We start from the raw sequence: 10,677 nt of genomic DNA on the forward strand, positions 1-10,677 counted from the left end.
TTAAACTCCCTCTTTAAATAAACATAAAATCAAATTGAATTAATTAACCACTCTTGCTCCCGAAAAGTCGGAGCAATACCGAAACCTAAACCTAGGTTTCGCGAGCAGTGCGGCGGCGCTTCTTGGCTCCGATCTGCAACAGGGCGCTCCGGCGTTGCAAGCGGTAAGAGGATAAGGGCTTAATCTCCTTCGTGCGTTCGGAGGCTTGTCTGGTCAGAGAAAAGAGGCGAAGTACAGACCTTGTGGTGGTTTTGCAACAGAGATCGGTGTTTGCTTTGGTGGAATCACGTTTGACGAGGAGGAGATTGGCATCACGGTTTCAGGACTAGAGGAGGAGCGAGGTCAGAGAATTCCTGCTAGAGATTGGCGGTCAGATCGCCGGTTGAGGCCTCGGGTTCGTGCTTGCAGAACCAGTCTAGTGCAACAAGTGCAGTTGCTAGCAACTTTAGTGGGCGGCGCGATGGTTACCATGGTCTCTTGCCTAGGGAGGCCACCAGACTGATTAGGCAGTGGCAGGCGGTTCTCGGAATGGCCAGATTCGGAAGCTGGGTGTGAGGAGTGTAGGGTGTGGGCATCGCGAGTCGTGGGCCTCTGCCTTCCTGGGCTGTAGAGATGCAATCTAGAGAATTGGGCCTAGGTTAGGCCAATTCCCCTATTTTTCTCACACTTGGGTCGGGTTTGGGCTTTTTGGGGGTGGTCTGCCCTGCTCTTTGTCCTGCATCTTTTCCTAGAATGTTGTTATGGGTGTGTTGAATGTTGCGATGTACACCAAAAGGGTCTTAGGCGTCAAGATGTTCAGGACATTGGTTCCATTTTAGGGCAGTGTAGGATTAGGGAGTTTTTAAATTCTGCATTTTTTCTTTCAGCAGTTCCTTTAAGATTTTAGTTTTGAAGTATGGATTTCTTTTGGATTAAGTACTCTTCGTGAACTTGTATTGTAATATGAGGGGTGCTTGTACCCTTCATGCTTGACCGAGTGAGGTCGTCATGATTTCGATCAATGGATTAGTCTTCTGTTGCCCTCAAAAAAAAAAAAAAAAGTGACAAGACTGACAACAATAAGAGAGGCTACCATCATTGGATACTCTTGTTCTTTTTTTCAATTTACTGAAAACTTGAATCATATTTTGTGTTCTTGTTCTTTTGTTAAAAAGGTTTTGGAGTTGCACAAATTGCAGCCCAAATCAAAAGATAGCGTCGATATTGAGTAGTGGTTTTCTTTGCCACAATTATGAAGTGTGACTTGAAAGTGCTTATAATTTTGAAGGACTTCTGTTATTTGGGTATCAACATCCCTTTCTCTATGGGAACCAGTCTGCATATTATTGTACAAAATCTTCTGTACATCTCAATATGTAACTAGAGCAAGCATCCGATGTCTTGAATACATGTTAATTTACAGATAGAAAAGCTTCTAGCTGCCTCCTCAAAATTTTTGGATGTACAAACTCTGATAATTCAGCAGGTTCATTCAAACCTGCCTCATATATATATAGCTCCTGTGACCATATGATTTTCACTTATTAAGGTATTGGCATTCATCTCAATTACAGATTTTGCCGATGTCTCGTTTCCAGACTTCACTGGCCTTTCTCTAACTTTTGCCTGCTTCTAAATGCCTGCCGTTTGTTTCATGAAGAAACCCATCTCAGCATCAACTCAACACTCGATGTGATCAAGCATTCAATGTGATCCTTGCCATAACTTTAACATAAACCCATGTTCACTCACACTGCCTCCAGATGATCTCAGTTTTTGCCAGAACTGCTTACTCCTTCCTGTTCCCAAGGGACCTGAACTCGAGTGCCTCCGAAATGACTCAGAATCTTCCCTCCCAGTTCTCATTGACGTACTGTACAACTTCAACAATGTTGCTTCCCTCTCTGTCTCAAGGTCTGAATCATAGGTAGGAGCAGAATATTGGCGCTGGAAAGGATATGGCATCTGTTCCGAGGTAGTACTTGCACCAGCAGCCATGTCGATGGACAAATCCTCTCGGCTAGAACTCCGTGAACCTATTTCTTTTGACTCATCAAACTCATTACATACCAGCTTTAAGGCCTGAACAACCTCCCCCATAAAAGGTCGGTGTGATACCTCTGGTTGTACACACATTGAAGCAATAGCAGCCACTTTCGCAATACTGTCAAATGGAACATCAGATCCTAGATTTTTATCTACGAGTGCCTCCAACCCTTCTCTACTTGTGAGCAGCGGACGGGCCCATGCAACCAGGTTTTCTTCACCAGGTGGCTGTGACATGTCTACTGGTTTTCTTCCGCTTAAGAGTTCAAGAAGGACAACCCCATAGCTGTAAACATCACTCTTGACAAGAAGATGCCCCGTCATTGCATATTCTGGAGCCACGTACCTGAATAATACAATCATAGGAATGACAAATAGAGATATCAGAAAGAGTCTTTCGAGTAGCATGCTAAGGGTGGTTAGTAGGTTCAACAAAGGATGCAGTCGAAAGGAAATTACACACCCAAAAGTTCCCATTACACGTGTTGATATGTGTCTGTTTTCCTCATCCAATGCAGTCCGTGCCAAACCAAAATCAGACACTTTTGGTGTAAAATCATTTTCCAGCAAAATATTGCTGGATTTGAAATCTCTGTGAATGACACGGGGGCTGGAATCCTCGTGTAAATATGCCAGACCCCGAGCAGCACCTAGTGCTATCTTCATCCGGGGACCCCAACTGAGTGGAGCAGTTTCCTTGTCAATTCCTGAAACAAAGTAAAATGGACAGAAACATAGCTTATGTCAAAAAGAATGCTTCAGCACATTCTTAAAAATGGAATAATTATAAACTCTGAAGTACAGCCAAACAAAGAACAAAATAACAGACCATGCAAATGAGATTCCACACTGCCATTAGGAATGAGCTCATAAACCAAGCAGCGGTGCTCTTCTACACATATGCCAATCAACTTGACCAAGTTTCGATGATGAAGGCGACTGAGCATCTCAACTTCAGCCAAAAACTCCCGACCACCCTGCTGATCATCTCTTTTTAGAACTTTGACGGCAACCTTGGTTCCGTCTTCAAGATCACCACTGTAAACAAGCCCAAAGCCACCTTCCCCGAGTATTCTTGAAGGATCAAAGTTGTTAGTGGCTTTTGCTATGTCACTTGCACTGAAAGTATTAGCAGATCCAGTATATGTTGCAATGCTCGATCCAAATGATAATGATGCAGAACTGTGCCTACTATCCCTCATAGAGCCAATAGTAACTGCAAAAATATAGATTCTTTTCTATATTAGAAATGCTAATTTAATAGTCTGGATCCACCACAGCTGTACTTGATGACCAAATTTCAATATTTAAAATACTTGAGGTAGCAATGCCTCACAGAACCTGGACTTTGAACAATTCTTATTACCTGATCGTTTTCCAATAGAAGGTAGCAAAGTCCGTGGAGTTGATGATAGTTGAGAAGCACGGTCTCTAGGTTTGAATAGGAAAACCCAAGCAGCAGCAGAGCATAAAGCAATGACTACAAAGGATGACAGAGCAATAATAGCAATTATGCCACCACTAAGCCCACTTTTATGCCTCCTCTTGGACACATTAACCCCAAAGGGCTTTACCGCCCTTGCATTATTGTCACTACCAGGATATGGTCCGGCATTTATTACATCAGCGTCTGAAGAAGGAGGAGATGGAGGCAAACCTATACATACAGATAAAACTTACAGCTATTACATGTCAAAAACATATACAGAGAGAACCTGGTAGTGTTATATACCTGGATAGCGCACATACAGTACTTCATAGTCCCCAAAGTAGGATGCTTTTATAACAACTTGTCTATGCCAAAATCTCTGGTCAGTCAAAAAAGCTGTGGTGCTGTCAAACTTTTCTCCCAGGGGAACCAAGTCAATAAGGACTACTGTCTTCTCTGGGTTCTGACTGGCAGCATTGGCTCCAATGATGCGAACCTGACTTTGTTGCAAGAAAACCCCAACTGCAATTTCCTGGGCTAGCTCCGAAACTAAGGGGAAAAAAGTATAGAGAGGAACGCTAAGGCGCAGTCCCACTTGCATTGGCAAGACACAGATACAAGGTGACCCAGGAGGGGTATTTGTATAGGGATCTGAACAAGTCCCTACTAAACAATCTACAAAAAGGGAGAACCTATGCATTACACTTTAGTTTTAAGAAAGAATATTGTAGGATCAACAAAGCGGAAAGAGACACCAGTAACCAGTAGGTAATGAAAATATTATAGATGTATACCTGCATTGGGAGGTGGAGGTGGTAATGCGTGAACTTGTGGCAGAGGTGGTACTTTTGGACTTGTTGATAAAGACCCTGGTGCAGAACGTATTGGGGGTACTGACAATAGTATACATAAATTAGTAGGTAAGTCTATAGTACAGTAACAGAAACTAAAAAGCAATGAGAGAATGAGCATTTCTTACTTTTGGTATAGTCAGATGGATCTTTTAGAGATGGAGAAGGAGCAGGTGAAACATGGCTTGCTAATGGAGTGACAGGTAAATGAGATGGGGGAGCTGAAGACCCTGACACGTATTGTGTTAGAGTTGAAAAACAAAGTTACTATTGCTCAGATGTTAAGTGGAATCAAAACACTTAAAACTCAAAGCTTTGGTACCTGGATATAGGGGTGGAGAAGCATAGTGTCTTCGCCTCCTTGTTTGAACTGATGCCGGTGCAATCACTGGACCTGCATAAAAACATTAAAATGATAATTTAGGCCATCATGTAAAAGAACAGAATAAACTGTAGAATTGTATTCATCACATGTAATTCAGGTAAAAAATGAAACCTTGCTGTTTTGAAGTGGAAGGAGAAACCGAATATGATGGTGCAGCAGTAGGATTGGTGATGTTGTTCCTGGTATGATGATGTTTATACAATGAGCTTGGAGGCGATGATGCAGGAGAACGATATCCTTTATCAGAAGGAGGTTCAGGGAATGAATCAGATGGTCCAGGAGCAAGTTTATTATGTCTCAGAGGTTTGTGGACAGAAGGAGCTGCAGCAAAGAACAGAACCCACTGTTATAAACTTGACACATAGACTTTCAAATACCAACCAATATGAAATATTTAGTTTTCCAAACCTTGAGCTGGGGCACGATTCATGGGTAGTGATGGCTTAGGAGCTTCATATGGTGGTGCAACAACCGGTATTCCACCCCTTTTCCAGTGAATGCTGGGGGAAGGAGATGATACCACAGTTTTGTGGACAGATGGAGCTACAACAGAAAACAGAACCTAGTATTTTAAACTCGACAAGAGAAACTTTCCAAGTAGCAACCTATATGGCAATATGCAGGTATAGAAAACCTTTAGCTGGGGTATGCGCCGTGGGTGTTGATGACTTGGGAGCTTCATAAGGTGGTGCAACAACTGGTATTTGACCCCTTTTCCTGTTGATGCTGGGGGTAGGTGATGATACCACTGGTTTGGGGACAGATGGAGCTACAGAAAATGACAGGATTGAAATTCAGGATGATGGTGGTTGAATTTCAAACTAAAATTATAAACTTGCCAACACAAACTTCAAGTGGCAACCAGTATAAATGCGTAGGTTTTTAAAGTTTTTAAATTCAGAAAATGACAGGATTGAATTTCAAACTAAAATTATAAACTTGCCAACACAAACTTCAAGTGGCAACCAGTATAAATGCGTAGGTTTATATACCTTCAGCTGGGGTACGACTTGTGGGGAGTGATGGCTTGGGAGCTTCAATTGGGGGTGCAACAACTGGCATTTTACCCCTTTTCCAATTGGATTTTGGGGTAGGAGATGATACCACAGGTTTGTTGACAGATGGAGCTACAGCAGAGAATAGAACCTAGAATTATAAACTTGACTACACAAAATTTTAAGCAGCAGTCCATATTAAACATGTGTGTTTCCTATACCTATAGCTGGAGCATGGCCCATGGGTAGTGATGGCTTTGGAGCTTCATATGGTGGTGCAACAACTGAATTTCCATCCTTTTTCTGGTTGATGTTTGGGGGAGGAGATGATACAGGAGAGACTTCAGGATCTGAAACCTCAATATATTGAAATTACATTTAGAATTGAAACTATTACGAGAGAGCACATTAGAAAATTTATGTGTTTTCTTAATTGGATCCTCTATAACCTATCTCAAGAGTTGGTATAGACACAACTCCCTCTTAAAAATAGTCTAGTAGCAACCTTTTTAGTTTTTCATAGCTTAATACAAAATTCTTCTAAAGTAGTACCAGGAATTGTGGATGGAGATTCTCCCGGTGTAACTGGATGGCTGGAAGGTGGGTTTTGAGGCAGTGTACTTGGTGATGCAACTGGTACTGCATGTTAGAGACACAACAAAGTGTCAATTAAACTAGGAAGGTTTAGTTTTAAATAATCAAGGAAAGCAAAAGCAACAAGGGTCTACTAGGTAATGTAGTTGGTGCTGTACTCGGTGTGGTAGAATGGACTACAGATGGATTTGGTCCCGCTGCCCTTGGCAGTGATGAAACAGGTGCTGTGATTTGAAACAAAGCATACCTTTAGAAGTAAGAAAAAATATCTGAGACCTAGTAAAGTCATAACCACAGGCTATCTGTACCTGGAGCATTTGTCTCTGGTATGGGAACCTTATTTACTGGCACATTTCCTTGATGAGAAATTGATGGTGAAGTTTCTGGTGTACTGGAATTGAGGACTGGTGAAGTTTCTGGTGTACTCGAATTGAGAACTGGTGAAATTGGTGGCACATTCCTCCGAGGTGTTGCAACTGGTACGGCATATTAGAAGTGAGATAAAAAAACACAACTACTTTAACACCAACTCAACATAAAAATCATCATAGGAATAGCCATTGCGTGTCATATACCTGGAGCAACTGGCACTGAGATAGGACCATTATTAACTGGTGTCTTTTTTGGGGGAACAGTTGGCGGCACAGATGGTGCATGAGTTTGTACATCTAATGGTGGAGGAGCTGTGTTCTGTGGAGCATTTGGCTCTGGTATGGGAACCTTAGTTACTGGCACATTTCCTTGATGAGAACTTGATGGTGAAGCTTCTGGTGTACTCGAATTGAGGACTGGTGAAATTGGTGGCACATTCCTTGGAGGTGTAGCAACTGGTATGGCATATTAGAAGTGAGATAAAAAGACACAGCTACTTTAATACCAATCAACATAAAAATCATCATAGAAATAGTCATTGCGTGTCATGTACCTGGAGCAACTGGCACTGAGATAGGGCCATTATTAACTGGTGTCTTTTTTGGGGGAACAGTTGGCAGCACAGACGGTGCATGAGTTTGTACATCTAATGGTGGAGGAGCTGTATTCTGTGGTGGCAGCACTGCTGGAGTACTTGGTGAAAGGGATGGTACCTGTCCTTCGATTTTAGGGGGAACTGGGGGAGGCATAAGAGGTGGCATTGCAGGCACAGGGTGCAAATCCGACCCTGGATTGTCAAATTGAGAGCTCAAATCCGATGTTCTAATCTAAAAAAGCACTGTCATGGGAACTTATGATCAGGACTTACCGTTTGGCTGTAATGCTGGGCTTGGCACATTGCTTCCGAATGACTTGCTTTGAGGAAGAGGACCAGGTGCTGTCTCAATAGGAGGATTCACAGAGAGAGATTCTGGTGATGGTGATGGATTTAATCCTGAGAGAAAGTGAAGGGTTAAACAAGCTGTGAAAATCAGACACTTAAGCCTGTATACTATTCATTCTTATTCTGAAACAACTTTGTAGTTACATTAAGCCTTTATACTATTCAATAGTGAGGCATTAACCAGATCAATATGAAACACAAAACAGAATACAAGTACCTGCACTACTGTACTTCTGGGTACATTATTTCGAAAACAGAATACTACAATTTCCAGCCATTAGTACACACCAGATGACCCACTATCTGTGAGTTCTGGTGGCAATACTATGTTCAGGCAAATTTTAGAAAACAATTTCAATAACAATTCGATAAAATGAGCATATGTTCAGATCAAAGTGTCGAAAATAATTCACTTGATGTGATTGCAGCATTTGATCATGCTTGTCCCAGTAAACTACATTTTTTTGGTTTTGTAAACAAACAATAGCAACATGAAATTCAGAGACCCAGATCACAACAATGTTGGTGAAGCACAAAAGCTTGCAAATCCATATTCAACTTTCACTATTCCATTCACTAGTTCCAATGCTTACATGAAATATTGATAAAAGACTTACTGAAGATTAAAACTTACCTGTAGATCCTTGGAGAGCTAAAGCAAAGCCAATGACACAGAGATTAACCAGCTGGAGAAAGGCTGGCATCACCATTCCCATACCACACAACACAAATCTCAAAATCTCTCTACCCCCACTTCTCTCAATGATGAAGAAGTAATCAGAGAACAATAAAATAATAGTAACAAAATGAATAGGTTAATAATTATTCTATGATATGATGACTTGAAGCAAGAACAAAAGGTGAGTTAGATTAGAAAAGACCCACAAGTAGTGAGATGGAAGCAATGAGAAGAAGGAAGTTTATTGAGAAACCCAGAACTGGGTTTGGTGAAAAGAGCTAGCAGAACTAATGATCCTCTAGCTTCAATAAAGCTCTGAAATTTGCAGAGCTTTGAGATTTCCATGAAAGATACAATCTTTTCTACAGACATGAGTTGTAAAAACACAACTGGAAACTTGAAGCAAAACCAGAACAAAAAAAAATAATTAATATTAATATACACTCACTACAACCTTACAGTCCTGCTAAAGGAACAGACTTTGCGACCGAGAGAGAGAGAGAGAGAGAGTTGGGTGGGGTAGAGAGAGAAAAGCCAGGAGAGAGAGAGATGCTTGGTTAATATTTTATTAGGGGGGAGGCAGATTTTTATGTTAATGGGGAATGAACCAAAGTACAAAACTTTTCATTAGGGGTTGAAATTCTTGGAATTTTCTTAATGGGTTTTTATTTATTTTCTTGTTCTTGGTGGTTACTTGCCTTACTTGGTTGGCCAGGCCATGGAGCTAGTGGACTTTTACTGAGGATTTAGGCTAGTGTCAAAATCCCAGTTTGACACATCACCCTCCTTTTCTTCTGTGATCTGGATTACTCAACCTTTATTAAATAAATATGTGGTTTAGCAATCAGCATCCTGATCAGATAAAAAGTAATTTTCTTTTTGGTTGGGAAATTTAAAACTAAAAAAGTATGTGATTACTTGTTTTTCTTTCTTACTCAAAGATGTGAATTGAAGAAGAAGGCGGCTTTGCAACAGAAACAGTTTTTGTTAGTTAAGATATCATTATAGACTCATATGTCAATGATTTATCTAGACCCAGAATACAGTACAAATTTTTGACAGCTGCAGATTTCAGCTTTTGAATTTCAAATAAACCTGAATAGTATGTGTGGCACAAATCAAAGAATTGACCCCAGTGAGGTCTGAACATAAAACCAGAACTATGAGTTCCTTCTTGAATGGGGTTGATGTAAGTATTAATTTCTGGGGTCCATATTCTTTAATTTCAGGCTGTCCAGACTCCAAACTACCCTTGTAGACTGCCTTCATTGCCTTGTGGAGCAGAATTCAGAAACACCTTGATATGGAATAATGCTAATCAATTTAGGGAAAAATTGTAATGAAATTAGGGAAGAGGATGAGCCACAAACTTAAAGCTTTGAAGGGTTGCTATAATGGAGCCCACTGTTCTTGTTTTGTGCAGATTTGGGCAAATTACGACTAAAGGGTTTCCCTACCGATCAGACTCTGTGGACTGTGGTGGTTGTTCGGGGTTGTGTAGTGCCAAAATGACGAATTTGAAGATGACAGATATTGATCATGTTCGTGATAAATGTGTTGATGATGCACTATTTTTGGAGAACATGCAACTGAAAATGCCGACAAAGCGTGTTTAGACTAGGTTTTTGAATATTATAAATGATACTATTACAAACACATTTAGATAAGGTGAGGTGAGATAAGGTATTCGACTAATTATCTTAAGAAATGGCAAGTCACTGGATTAGAAAACTTAAATTTGCTGTTTGCACAATGAGAAGAAACAAAGATTAGGTAATTGTTCTTTCCCCAGAAGAATCAATTCCTTTACTAACTTGGCCACTGCAGCTATCAAATTTAATCAGACAATAGAACATTATGGGATTTTGACAAGCCACTAAAACTCACACCCCACATGATAGATTACAGTGGACCATCAAAAATCTCTAGAGTGCTTCACGTTGTCCCCAAACACGTACGTTCTGCTTTTCTTTTCTTTGTTTCTTGTTTCTTGTTTCTTTTTTTCCCTTTTCACTTGAGTGACTTCACGGACTTCACATCCGAGGCTATGAATCATAGTCGGTCAAAATTGGGATTTCATTGTCACAATGATTTCTCTTCTCATTAGAGTAGCTTGTGATCCAATAGTGTCTTGTTACTCACTCCATCTTTTTACGAGTATGAAAGAAAGGGCCATGTTACTGTTTTCCACAAAGCTTCTTTATAGCCATCTTCTTGGTGAAGGCATCCTTTTTTTTCACCCAAGATTCACTAGGAATTGAAGCAACAAAAAGGGTTGGGATTTGATAAGTAGAGTGATCAAAACTTAAACTATTCGCTCCAACTTTTTCGGAGCTGAGTATACCAAAATCCTAGGGTTCTTGGTAGTAGGGCGGCGGTATCTGGTTCGCTCCTTGCCTGGCAG

At 40.8% G+C, this 10,677-nt stretch overlaps 1 protein-coding gene across 4 annotated transcripts; it reads right to left on the reverse strand.

The window, feature by feature from the left end:
• Positions 1 to 1,296: 1,296 nt before the first annotated feature.
• On the reverse strand, positions 1,297 to 8,833 carry LOC133713157 (receptor-like serine/threonine-protein kinase ALE2). Of its 4 annotated transcripts, none has more exons than XM_062139285.1 (20): positions 8,229 to 8,833; positions 7,520 to 7,645; positions 7,205 to 7,438; positions 6,855 to 7,106; positions 6,588 to 6,755; positions 6,438 to 6,503; positions 6,238 to 6,324; positions 5,907 to 6,035; positions 5,683 to 5,817; positions 5,325 to 5,459; positions 5,099 to 5,233; positions 4,802 to 5,011; positions 4,628 to 4,699; positions 4,434 to 4,535; positions 4,249 to 4,347; positions 3,758 to 4,129; positions 3,392 to 3,682; positions 2,855 to 3,241; positions 2,489 to 2,732; positions 1,297 to 2,371 (listed from the first exon to the last, which is right to left on the reverse strand). In XM_062139285.1, the coding sequence occupies exons 1-20, from the start codon at positions 8,308 to 8,310 to the stop codon at positions 1,684 to 1,686; spliced, it is 4,014 nt and encodes a 1,337-aa protein (XP_061995269.1). In that variant the 5' UTR covers positions 8,311 to 8,833; the 3' UTR covers positions 1,297 to 1,683. The 4 variants fall into 4 exon arrangements, with proteins under 4 accessions (XP_061995269.1, XP_061995266.1, XP_061995260.1 ...); XM_062139282.1 differs by having other exon boundaries at positions 4,434 to 4,526; positions 6,414 to 6,503; XM_062139276.1 differs by having other exon boundaries at positions 6,414 to 6,503.
• Positions 8,834 to 10,677: the final 1,844 nt, after the last annotated feature.

The sequence above is a fragment of the Rosa rugosa genome, chromosome 1 (assembly GCF_958449725.1).
Source record: "Rosa rugosa chromosome 1, drRosRugo1.1, whole genome shotgun sequence".
In the NCBI taxonomy this organism is placed as follows: Eukaryota; Viridiplantae; Streptophyta; class Magnoliopsida; order Rosales; family Rosaceae; genus Rosa; species Rosa rugosa.

Bases quoted from the DNA above. Each gene is read 5' to 3' on its own strand.
- LOC133713157 (XM_062139276.1), bottom strand. From the start codon at position 8,310: ATGGGAATGGTGATGCCAGCCTTTCTCCAGCTGGTTAATCTCTGTGTC. The intron at 6,036-6,237 runs GTACTACTTTAG...TTGAGGTTTCAG, and splicing joins ATCTCCATCCACAATTCCTG to ATCCTGAAGTCTCTCCTGTA. The intron at 5,012-5,098 runs GTTTGGAAAACT...TCTTTGCTGCAG, and splicing joins GAATCGTGCCCCAGCTCAAG to CTCCTTCTGTCCACAAACCT.